Source organism: Eumetopias jubatus, unplaced genomic scaffold (genome assembly GCF_037043125.1).
Source record: "Eumetopias jubatus isolate StellerSeaLion01/CBP00866 unplaced genomic scaffold, mEumJub1_p1.0 scaffold_16, whole genome shotgun sequence".
NCBI lineage: Eukaryota > Metazoa > Chordata > Mammalia > Carnivora > Otariidae > Eumetopias > Eumetopias jubatus.
In genome coordinates this window covers 26,465,838-26,479,083 of record NW_028274822.1, presented here as the reverse complement: position 1 = coordinate 26,479,083, position 13,246 = coordinate 26,465,838, and the positions used below count along the sequence as shown (strand labels likewise).

The window sequence follows — 13,246 nt, the reverse complement described above, 5'->3', positions numbered from 1 at the left end:
ATTACCAGATAAAGACTTTAAAATGGAAATTGTAAAATTAAAAAATAGATAATCTGACATGAATTCACTGAACTGGCTTAACAGCAGACCAAAAGTTAGAGCCACATATAGACAAAGGAGCCAAGGTAAATCAATGGAGAAAGGAACGTCTCTTCAACAAGTAGGGCCAAAACAACTGGACACATGTCTAGAGGAATGGAAGAAAGGGCAGAAATGGTAAATATGCAGGTCAATACAAAAAGTTACTTTTTAATCCTTTAAAAATTAAAAAAACTAAACTTCAAAGTCTAAAGCAAAAATAAGATACTCTGGGGTTTATACACACAGATAAGTAAGACAAATGACAAGGGCAGCACAAACAGAGGCAGGTAGATGGAATTAGTGTTATAAAATTCTTACACTGCCCACGAGGTTGTAAAAATATTACAACTTAACAACCTAAGCAGTCGATGATGAAATTGGGATATACATTGTAATCATGAGAACACTCACTGAGAGAACACTACTAAGTGGTACTGTTAAAAAGTCAAGAGAGTAAATACAATGGATTCAAACATAAATATATTTGATTAATCTGAAAGAATTCAGGAAAATTAAGAACAGAGGAACAAAAACCAGATGGGACAAATAGAAAAGAAACAGTAAAATGGTAACCCAAACCCAATGATATCAATAAAGACACTACATAAAAACAGACTAAATATTCCAATTAAAAGAGATTGATAAAGACATGCAATGCTGTCCAGAAGGAACACATTTTACATATAAAGATACAGACAGACTGAAAGTATAAGGATGAAAGCTATACCATACAACCACTGAAATAAATAAGATATGGTGATGTGAACAGGAGACACATTTTACAACAAGGGTCAATTAATCAGAAGGACATAATCATTCTAAATCTGTGCCAGTTAAAGACAGAGATTCAAAATACATGAAGCAAACTAAACACCACCATCAAACATGCCTTAAGTGATGTAGAGAACTCAGCAAGTGCAGAACAGACATTCTTTTCAATTACACGTGGAACTCTTCTCAACACAAATAAGACATGTTGTGGCATAAAATAATTTTTAGCAAATTTCCAAAGACTCACATCATGCACAGTATATTTTGGACTGTAATAGAATTCAGTTAGAAATCCATGAAGTATCTAGAAAATCCCCACAATTCTAAAAAACCAGAGTTTAAAGAGAGTTCCATTTTGTTCTAAATTGGGGTCCTACATCAGTTAGAACTTTCTTGCCATGGCACCGAGAGAGGAACGGACAGCAGGTAGAAGACTGGTAGTTAAACCAACTTTTAGCATCTCATGAATCAAATATGCACATTATCATTGTAAGAAATAATATATATGTATCATTTTGAAAAAGTAACAGAATTAGAAATATTAGGTTAGGTTCAAAGCAAGCCCCCAAACACTGAGACGTCTTTTCAATTTTCTTGGGTATATACCTAGGAGTGAAACTGCTGGGTCATACTGTTATTCTATATTTAACTTTTTAAGGAACAATAAACTTTTCCAAAGCAACCCAACCGTTTTGCATTCCCAACAGCAACACATGAAGACTCCAACTTGCCCACATCCTCACCAAACGCTTCCACTGTCCTTTTCTGATCACAGCCACTGTAATGGGTGTGAAATGCCCAAGTACCCAAGTGAAGTGGGCACTGTGGTTTTGATTTGCATTTATTTCCCTGATGGCTAATGATGTTGAGGATCTTTTCTTGGCATTCACTTTTGAATGTCACAGTGGCAGTGGTCCATCAAGAAAGGAACATGGTTGGTTCAGGAATACCGATCTTTGGCATATACGGGTGTATTAGGAAGATATATTTAGAAAGCCAAATATCATTTGCAATAAGACATCTGCATTAAGATGTACATGTTTTATTTCCAGTCATCATTAGATTACCTACATTTATTGGTTATTTACTACTCTGAACAGTTACAAGTATGATTAGCTACAGCAGAAGCTTCTTAATCTGGGAGTCTAATAATGGAAAGATTTAAACAACAGAATTATTGTAAAAGCCAGTCCCCAATCCCCCCCCCGCCAATGTTAATTCATTTAAAAATAACTTAGATTATCATAACTACAGAATGCTTTAGTATAAACTGTGTAGAAAAGCTGATGGTGTAATTTGACAGGCTGTGATATTAAAGTATCCAAACCTTAATATTACAGACAGCGTGGAACAGAGCAAACCAGACAGTTACAATGACACCACAGCTACTTCACTGGTAACCTAATTAGTTCTGGTGGAGTATACATTTTATTAGATAATAACTGTTTTAAATCTTTGACATGTGTAATATTTATTACATGCTAAAACTTTTTTTCCACTGTGTCTCGAGTGGATAGCTAAAAGTTAGAAATTAATTGAATTAGGTCAGGTACAAGGTATTTTGTGTAAACAATCTACTACCATTCAGAAGTCACTATTAAGCTAAAGGAGCACTGGAAATCTGATCCTCGTCCCCCACCTCCAAATTTCTCAGAAAATCTGTTATTGGGCTCATTATGGTTTTTCATCACAAAGACATTTATTTATTCCTCGGGTAACTAAAACTTTGAACAGAAGCACACAATACTTAAACAGAAAACTACTTGAGTGCTCTCAAACTTACATTTAATCTAATGAGAGAAAATTATAAATTATTCTGCAGAGTAGCATGTGTAACTTTTTCATTGACAACAGGGCCCTCCTTTGGATGGTTCAAATATAATTACGTCAATATAGAAGGTTCTTTTTATGATATATGTCCCAACTTCTCCACATTGAAGACTCACAAATAATACTTGTGGGGTTTTAAAGAGGGCAAAAATGTCTATGTCATTACTGAGGAATTTTGAAAAGTAAGTTTTACCTGTATCCATACTTTGGTTCAACTGTTGATCACTTGTTTCTCCATCCTCACTGATATATCCAGGAGGTGGCGTTTCTATAAAAATTTAGAACAAATCAAGCACAGTTGCAACTGAATCAATCTCACCACTTTTCTCCTAGCTACCAAAGATAACCAAAGAATCACTCTGAATAATAAATATGATTATATAACATTATTATAAAACGTAGTATTTGGTACTGAGGACTTATGATCCAGGTTCTGATCCAAATCTTACAGGTGAATCCTTAAAGCCTACTTGTAATATAATCAAGCTCTCTAGGCATATTTTCTTAGCTATTATTTACATATCTGGCTCATTCCCATATGTATATTTTCTGGGGCAAGAGCCAAAAATAGAACTTCCAAGATGCCTCAGTTCTGAATCAGTATGCTTCAAAGACATTAGTACCTACTTTTTTCTTTTTTTAAACTAATGGCCATCATGGATGGGTACATCTAGGAGATGATTAAAGAACACACAACACACATGAGATTTTGGATTACAAAGTAATACGGGCTTACCCTAGGTTCTACGGGGCAAAATATGGTAATATGTTTCAGGACAGGTCTAGTTTGAATTCCACCTAAAAAGTACATTTCTCCAGGGATTTCTACCCTGAGTGTTTGAAGCAGAAATTTAAATTCAAACACAGACTACTGCACAAACCTGAGGCAAAATACTCCCTGAAAAAAATACTCTAATGTGTCATTTCCAACATGCTTAATGAACAAAATGTTTATATTCAAGAGGCATCTGAACAGCTGAATAAGCTTCATGTAAAATAAATACATGTATATAATTTTACCAGTTAGAATTTCAAGGAAGAAAAATAAGTTTAAGTGATTATCAACAGTTTAGCATTTTCATGGCTGGGCAGTTTGAAGCAGTTCAAGATAATGTAATTACCAAAAGGGAGAGGGAGAAATGTGGGTGAAAGGGCTCATTCGCTGAACCCTTCACACTCTCCCTTCAATAAGCTAAACGCAAATCTGAACCTAAGTAGAGAACGCTTCATGCAGTGTCAGTACCCCAAAATTGTTACTGATGAAATTCTAGGAATAAAATAAATACCTTCCTAGACGCAAACAATAAAGAACACAAAAACAAGATTAATATGTATCAATATGTACCATCTTAAAGGTTAAAGCTAACAAAATTAAACAGGGGGACGTTTTGTCAGTTTAACCACTCATGTCTCAAAGGTCTAAACAGGAAGAACTACCTAACTTTTAAATACTTTATCCTGTTTTACTTTTCTCCGTTATTATCTGTAAAATAATAAAGCTATTAAGCATTTTGGAAAAAATACTAAAATTTCTTTTGAAGTGGAACAGAAAAATGAACCCTTGGTCTGCACTGTCAGCTGGCGCTGGGTAAAGCCCCATTGTCCGGAAAAGCAAATAGGTGTGACCCACTTTTGATTTTGTACTTTGTAAAATAAACCAAATCTAAACAAATAAAGAAAGGAAAATAAACCCAAACATCTCCACAAGTAAAAGCCAGTAGCCACTTTGATTAACACCCCTCCAAATAATTACTGGGGAGGTGTCTTACAAGACTGTGTGCTGACACCTTGGTTTCCTGGTATTGTTGAATAATACAAATTCCTGCATCAATGACTGAAAGTGCACCCCCCACGCCACACGCACATAACTACCTCTGGCTAAGGCTTCTCCCCGGAGCAAGGGCCTGTTTCAGTCCCGCCCCCCACCCCATTAGTCTTCATACCCCACCCACTCTACACCCTTCCCTCCTAACTTCTCAAAAAGTTTGTTTCCTATCAACGTAAAAAAAGTCTTAAACCCTCTTTCGGAATAACATAATAGTTAAAAAGATGCACATTAAAACAATCAGGAAACACTTTCTACCTTTAGAATTAGCTATTTTAAAAAATCCTTCTTTTCCTTATGCTTTTAAAATTGTCTTCAATAAACAAGCGTTACATCCATGAGACACATTAACGAAATCTTTTTTAAATGTACTTGAAACTAAGTTCCTTATATAGTTCGTCATATTAAAAAAAAAAGAGTGGGGTGCAGAAATATTACAAAAGAAGAACAAAACTGAGGCACTAAAATATCCAATGTATAGCTCAATCCTCATCCTAGTATTGTATCTTTAGTTTCTACTAGGAAAAAACCCAAAAACAAAAAAGGGAAACACAAAGTAAGAAAATATTAGTTGTTCTTCTAAAAACCAATAGTGAAAACTAAAACTGCATCATGGAATATTATTAGCATAGAGCCATAGTAATAGTATAGTATAGTAATTTGAGAACCATGTGGTTAAATTCATTCATTTTTCAGCAGAGGTAACTGAGGCCCAGATGAAAAAACTAAATTAGAGGATTTCTGATTTTCAGTAGAGCAGTGCTGCTACATCTTAGGAATTATATCTCCTATGGAAATGTTACATTTCTCTCAAACATTATCAAACTATCTATGAAAATGATTATTGGGTCGATTTTCAGTGACACTCGTTTCAGGAATACTTTTTTCCTGTACCTCTTATTGTGCTTACATTCTGCCTCCCTCAGCTTCAACAACTAAGACAAACTTAGCAAGATCTTTTCTTTTCTGCTTCTCACAGTACTTTGATTAAAGCCACTGCAAAAGAAAATGAAATATAAAGTAAAACTTTTCTCCAGACAAAAGCGTTTAAAGTACAACGAGGCTTATACGTGCCACAAAATCATCAACCCACAAAGTAGACTTTTCTATTCAAAATCCAGAAGCCTTTTTTAAAAAGTCAAACCACAATTTACGAATACGTGAATGTTGAGGAACCAACTTTGTATCTGTCCCAGTTTCCAGGAGATTCGGAAGGCAAACATACCTGGGATGTAATTACTCTGTGGCTCGATTCCCGCTGGGAAATTAGTGTTTTCTGGAATGGAGTGGGTATAATCGTCCAGAGGAGGCAGTTCTGTCAGGATCTCAGTATGCCGCGGCACTAGTACTGGAGGCAGAACTGGAAGAGACAGAGAGGTCCAGGTCAGCAGCAAGGAAGCAGGGATGGGCACCGGGGGAGGGGGACAGACCAGACCTTCGTCGAAAAACTTCACACACATACGAAAAGAAGAAAGTAACCTGCTTAATTTTTAAAATTTAGGGTTCACCACTTTGGCATTATACTAGCTACTGAGAAATAGACAAATCTGATTAGTTCTAACTTGCCATGTAGTCCAGAATCTAAATTTCCAAGTACCAATTTAGCCTGTACTTTGACGAACAAGGTCATTCTGGTAATATTATTATTATTACCATAAGAGTTCATAAATCCCCCCTGCACCCAAAAGGTGCAGGAAGAGCTGTGAAGTCAGATTTAGGCCATTTCTAAAAATATATCTATATTCTCTTTAAAAGTTTCAAGTACACAGCTAAGTAAACTAAAAGTCTTGCCATGAACTTCACTAGTCTGCTTAGATGCAATCAATACCATTAAAGTACTTCAAAAAGATGCTCAAAGAACAGAACGACTGAACACAGCTCAGGCAGCAGACAGGTAAAGAGGTCTATCAGTTTAGTTCCAAGCAGACGGGGCATCTGGGGATTAGAATTTCCTAGATATGTAACTCTGAGGTCAAATAGTATGCTCTCCCAAGAAACTGACATATCTGACCCTCTAAGGGTTTATTTTTCCCTATTTAAAACACTTAAAAAGTACTTTTAATTACTAGCAAACAATACACTGTATTTTAGGTAATTTATTAGAATTTTACACCAAAGTTTCCCAGGGGCAACTGCCTATGAGTACCTAATATACTTAAGGTCAAGCATTAAATTTAAAACAAGGAAAAAAAGCCCCAGTTTTTCTACCTGGTGTCTCAACTCTCTGGTAGTGGTAAGGGTTTACACATACTTCATCCTTTTTAAGATTAAAAGCATATTCGCAGTTTTCGATTGCTTTGAGCTCATGGTGACTGTGAAGGTCAGGCCAGCGCCACAATCGGCAATATATCACGTGTGGCAGTCCTTTTCGATGAGATACTTGTAGACGGCCATCCAGAGACCTGTTGAGAAGCAAGGGGAAAGAAAAGTGGGAACTTTAAAAACAAAATAGGCACAGTCGACTGGGCTAAATTAATACAATAAGAGCATAAAGAAAAGAATGACAGACAGTTAGTTTCAGTGAATACAAGGAAGAAAAATGCACTATTTAATGGAGCTGCTATAAAAGTAAGCAGCAGCACTAGCAGATGTTTCTCATAAATACGCTACATAAATGACTCGGATGTCGATGAGTGGCTAACCACTTGGGAAGAAACTGATTTTTAAAAAAGGATCATATAGTATACTTGAAAAACTTTCTGCCAACTTCTATCTTGAGTAAATCAAACTTTTATTTAGGGATGCTTTGGAGGGCATTAATACTGTAGGTGACTGAATTATCAAAAAAAGGAACTAGTGTGACGAATGGTAAGTACCAACAATGATGTAAAGTAACTTACTCAAACTAATGTAGCTCATTACCCAGCTGTGACTGCTTTGAGTACCAAGGTGTAGTTCTATAGCTCACACAGTAATGCAGATGGTGATGAAATACAATGAGATGAAATGGACAAATACCAATATGCTCCAAAAGAGAATAAGGTGATTTAAAAAAAAAAAAAAAGAGAACATAAAATGGGTTAGCCTAGTGTTAACTGTGTATAAGGGGTTTGGTAGATAACTATGTTATTTATTAGTATAAAGAAGATGAGATTTAGATGACAGCAAGAAATTTAGCAAAAACTGGTTATAGATCTACTTGAAAATTAGGCCAACAGATTAAAATCTAATCTCAAACTCACATGAGAATATAGTTATCAAAGTTCCTATTTTTTAGGGGATGCAGTAATTTAAAGAAGATTCAAAACTAAAATTTCATCGATCAAAACATCAGCTGACACATTTAATATATCGTTAATACCGGCAAGCAGGTATTTTAAATGCCATGCCTTATTTACATTAAGGAAACATCCTAGGCAAAATGATACTGAGCAACCCATAACAGGTCTTCCAAAACAGCCCCCCGCCCCAAGATTGCTAGGATTCCATAGAGGGCAGAATATTCACCTGGTTTGTTCAGAGAAGCTGTAAAGGCCTGTTGTATCCCACTGATCTATCGTATTTGGTGTACTCAGTCCCCAAATTTCAGAGCAAGTGCTGTGCATAAATTGAAAAACAAAAAATTGATGTGAACATGGAAGCATGGTTATTCAAAATACCATGATGTAAAACATGGAAAATGTACAGAATACTTCCTTCACCCAGAAAATATATATATCGCTTCACTTTTTCATGGGCTTTTACTGCTGGTTTCTATATTTTCCATATGAAGGAAGCCAATAAAATGGAACATGTGACTCCAGATAAGTTATGATTATGTTTTAAAAATGTGAACACCAATGCTCTCTAGCTTCATGAAATCATACCTATAATGCCCTTTCCAATTTCCTCTACTCACGACAAAAGACTAATACCTGTGCCTTTGGCCTTACTAAGAGTGCTTCATTTTATAATCTAGTTTTTTTTTAAAAATGGATGTCAACTGGTCTTTTCAATACAGGAAAAATTTCACTTAAGTTAGACACATATCCACAGTTAAGATTTTCACATTATTTGTTTGAGAAACTTATCTATTCAGTTTTACTAACACTACACAGGAGAAGGAAGTACATTCTGAAGTCATTCAAACATAGCATACCACCTTAAAAGCTTTAAGAAATTACTGTGAGGACTAAAGATATTTGAAAGCACCAAATTCTTAAAAGATGATATGAATATGAAAAATCACCTATATCTAGTTTTTCAAAACTCAATACACCTGAAGGACACAGACCAGGAAGACCTCAAGCTTTTTCTTCCACATCTCATTCCAGACCATGGGCAGCCCTGAGAAAATTCTCCCTACTTCCCTGCAATGGCTTTATGTCACAGTCACTTCTCACTGTGGGAGAAGGGCTTCAAAGGCAGTCTGGATTGGACCTTTTGCCTCTCAACAGGTCTCAGGTCATAAGTTGCGCTTTTTACAATTACAGTCAAAAGGTAATTTCTGAAACAAACTCAAACTCCATTTCTCACATCTTACAAAATCATCAAAATTTCAAAGAAGAACAACCATTTCAAAACAATTTTTGGAAATAAAATCAAACAACTGATTAAATCCAGATGTACATGTTGCTAATGAACTAACTGACTCAACATTTCAGAGGACACTGGTGGCAGGTGCTGTCTTCCTGTGGCCTTGGCAACACACCTCGAAGGGGCTGCTGGGCCACCACAGAGCCACCGGGCTACAGACACATTTCATGCCATGCCCTGGGGGCTACAGCAGCCATACTGGACAGTTTTTACAAATGCATTTGCAGACACTACCCAGCATCCTCTTAAGGTATTTTACAGATTCTCTTGCTTCCTAGGCTGTAGAAATCTTTCATTTCCCAAACAAAAGTCAGAAAAAGTCAAGACACTGGAGGATAATGTAAATCTTTTCTTTTTTCCCCAAAGATGTATTGACTAAAAAACCAGTAACATACATGGTTCTTTTATTTAAGATATTTATCAATTATCTACCGAAAACATAGAGCACCAAGTTGTTTAAATCACAATAAAATCAACTACATTCTAGAGTGTTATGAATCTGAATTTAAACCTCAGAAGGGAAAGTATACAGCTTACTCTTCAACCTTTGAAAATAATCCGAGGAAAATGACTAACAAAAGATTAGATTAAGAGGCTATTCTGCTCTTATGAGAGTTTAATGAAGATTTCACTCAAGTAATTCTGACATGGACACAGAACCAGAATCTAAAAGAGAACACAAAGAGCTTAAGTTGGGCTTGAATCAAGCCTTGAAATATATCAGACAATAATAAACAGTCCTTGTTCAGAACATGCAATCAATCTAGAGGCAGGCCGACCTAGATCCCACCCCCAACTCGGCCACTTTCCAACTTCCATCACAGGGTATGGATAAGCCTCAGTCCTACTGTTTACTGTAACATCCCTCTCCAAATTAGAAGATTTACTTAAAAATATTAAATTTGCTTCTAGCTAGTAAAATTTTTGCTTGTTTAAGAAAAATGTCTTTTTTTAAAAGAATAAATTTATAACAAAATACACAAAGCACCTGGAATAAATGAAAGTATAAATGTGTCAAAACTACACAAAGAAACACTTTAATTATTACTAAAGAACACAAAGGCAAGGTAAGCAAAGGGAAAAGCATCTATCTTCCTAGTCAAGAAGACATCATAGTGACATCAATTCTGCCAAAGTTATGCATTTCATGCAATCTCAATACAAATCCCAAACAAAATTACTCCAAATATAACAGCAAAATAAATAAGAATGACCAGGAAAACTTTAACAAAGAAGAGTAGAGACTGGCCCTACCAAACTCTGAAATGTTATAAATTCTCAATAAAAACAGTATGCAATTAGCAAGAGTACACAAACAAAACACAAGTCCTGCCTGTAGAGCAGCCTCAATTAGGCAAATCTTCCTTCAGATAAAAATGACAGCCTCTCAACAAAATATAGTAAAATCAACTATTTGAAAACAGTGGAGAGAGACCAAAAGGACAAAAATCAAAAGGAAGTCAACCTTTGTAAGGGGGGAACTATACTGGATGAGCCGCATTTAGGTGGCTTTGTATGTAAGGACAGCCCACAGTCTGAGCTTGGCAGGACATCTAGACCTTAAATAGAAAACTGCAGTTTGACTGACTGGCACAAACAATCAGAGAATGGACATGTGGCTGCCAGAGAGGCTGGAAAAAGAAGGCGGAAAATCTTGTAAGAAGGCGTGACAGGGGGAAAAATATCAAAATATGAGTGTGAACTCTGCCCAAATCTTTGACTGACCTCTCAACCACATATGTGGGAGAGACTATACGGCCTGCTGAAAACTAGCACTTGGAAATCTAAAAGAACAAAATCCTGAAATGTCAGCTGTTGCTTACATCAGAGGCAAACACTTTGGAGTTTGAGGCTGACCAAAACTATCTGCTAGAACAAAAATCAACTCTTCAGAGGAAGATAGCAGAGTTTAGAGTCTCTACAATATTTCATCCCAAATTATCCAGTACAAAAAGCACAAATTACTAAACATATGTAGAAATAGGAAAATGTTACCCCCTAGTCAACAGAAAGAATGGCCAGTAGAAACAGACCCCAGAATGAAATAACAGACAAGGATTTTAAAGTAACTACTGTGAATATGTTCATGGACTTAAATTAACAGATGGGAATCTCAGCTGATTAATGTAAACTATAAAAATGAATCAAATGGTAATTCTAGAACTGAAAATTATAAAATCAGAAATTAAAAAATTAACCTGATGGTTGGGGGAAGACAGAAGAGTCAATATGAAGATGAGTCAACAGAAATTACCTAAGCAGAAGAAGCAAAATGAAAAAGACTGAATAACAAATGAACAGTCTCAATAACGTGCAGCCCAAGAGGAAGCAAAAACAAACCAGAAGAAATATTTGAAATAGTAATGGCTGAAACATTTTGAACTTCAGTTGAAACTAAATTCACACTTTGAAGAAACTCAGTTAATACCAAGCAGTTTAAATACAAAGAAAATCACACGGGCACATCACTGTCAAAATATTAAAAACAAAAGATGAAAAGAAAATCTTCAAAGTGGTGAGAACTACAAAAACTCCTGGCATAAAGGACTCCATCTAACCCTGCACTAAGAGACTTGATTAAGCTCTAGCCTGGCTTCTAGGAGCCTAAGGCCAAGTCCCTGGTAGGATCCAGACCCTTTGGAGTTCCTGTTGGGGAAAAGGTCAAGACAGCCAAAAGAATTTACCATTTGTTCCTGCCAACACTTGTCCATAGACCCCTGACCTCCTTTTTTAGAGCATTTATTTAAAAAACTTGCACTTGTAAATCCTTCCCCAGTCTCTTTGAGATGGACTGTGTGTCTCCTACAGCTCAGAAGTCTTTTCTCAAGTACCTGAAATCTGTTCCTTTGAAATGTAATCAGTCACCAGAAAGGACGTATCTGTCTCCCAGATTACCCTCAGAGGGAGGGTAGAAGCCTAACTTCGAGAAACGCCATTTAGCAGGCACAGATAGATGGCCCAATCACACCGATACTGACCAACCCTCTTACCCATTTTTTTGCTAATTTTTCTCTTCCATGACTCCGCTCAAGCCTCTACTCATTCCCCCAGCCCCACTCCCGTATTTTCCGTCACCTCTAAGCAAATCGAAATTGAGCCCAGCTCTTCTACCACCATTATTACTGAATAGTCTGTTTTTACCACCTTTAATCAATGTCTGGCTTTAACTCTGACAGTAGCCAGAGTAGAACAATCCACATATGTAGAGAAATGAATACATGAGTAACAATATCTCATCAGAAACAGTAGAAGCCAAAAGACAATGGAACACCTTTAAAGAGCTGAAAGGGGAAAAAACCAAACTCAACCTAAAATCTATATCCAACAAAAATATCCTTCATATAAGAAGTCAAAACAAAAATATGTCCAGGTAAACAAAAACTGAGAATTCATTTGTAGCAGACTATGCCCAAAGAAATGCTAAAGGAAAGTTCTTCAGGGTAAAAAACAGCAACAGATGAAAACTCTTAAGTCACTGAGAAAAATTAAGAGAACTAGAAAGCATTAAGTATGCAGATAAATGTAAAGAACGTATTTTTCTCTTAATTTCTACAAAAAGGAGATGGCTATTATAACTCTAAAAGTATGTGGATGCAATTTGTATGACAACAGCCAACAGAAACAAAAGGATGTGTTAAAGAACAGCTACATGGTTGCAAAGCTAAGGACTCATATTGTCACTGAGAAAGCAACCCCTGCCCCAAAAAAGGAGGGACATAGCAAAAAAAGCACAGAGAAAATTAAAATGAAACACTAAAAAATAACCCCAAAGGAAGGAATGAAAAGGAAGAACAAAAATCAGATAACAGAAAACAGAGAATAAAGTGTAAAGAGTAAAACAAGAGCAAATCTAACTACATCAATAATAACATTATACATAAATACACCACGCATTCCAGTAAGTGGCAGAGACTTGTCAGAATGAATACAAGATGTAAAATATCTACAAAAAAGATGTACTTCAAATAGAATACATTGAGTAGCTGAAAATATAAGAATGGAAATACAGTTCATGCAAGCAATAAGCTTAATAAAACATAATATCAGAAATAATAAGGCTTTAAGACTAAGAATATTACCAGAGGTAAAAAGAGACATTTCCTAAGAAGGCCAATTCATCAGAAAATATTAACCATCCTGTATGCATCTAAAAATACATTTCAAAAAACATTAAACAAAGACTAACAGATCTAAAGGAAGAAATGAACACATCAATAATCAGAA

The 13,246-nt window shown here is 35.9% G+C and overlaps 1 protein-coding gene across 5 annotated transcripts in view; it reads right to left on the bottom strand.

Moving 5' to 3' along the window:
* Positions 1-13,246, bottom strand: part of SMAD2 (SMAD family member 2) — an 82,902-nt gene that overhangs the window by 22,506 nt on the left and 47,150 nt on the right. For 4 of the 5 annotated variants that reach the window (XM_028098179.2, XM_028098175.2, XM_028098178.2 and 1 more), the window contains 4 exons: positions 7,955-8,044; positions 6,716-6,909; positions 5,733-5,867; positions 2,876-2,950 (listed from right to left, as the gene is read on the bottom strand). In XM_028098179.2, the coding sequence (XP_027953980.1) occupies positions 2,876-2,950; positions 5,733-5,867; positions 6,716-6,909; positions 7,955-8,044 (494 nt within the window). The remainder of the gene's footprint in view (positions 1-2,875; positions 2,951-5,732; positions 5,868-6,715; positions 6,910-7,954; positions 8,045-13,246) is intronic. The other variant, XM_028098180.2, reaches the window with a different exon arrangement.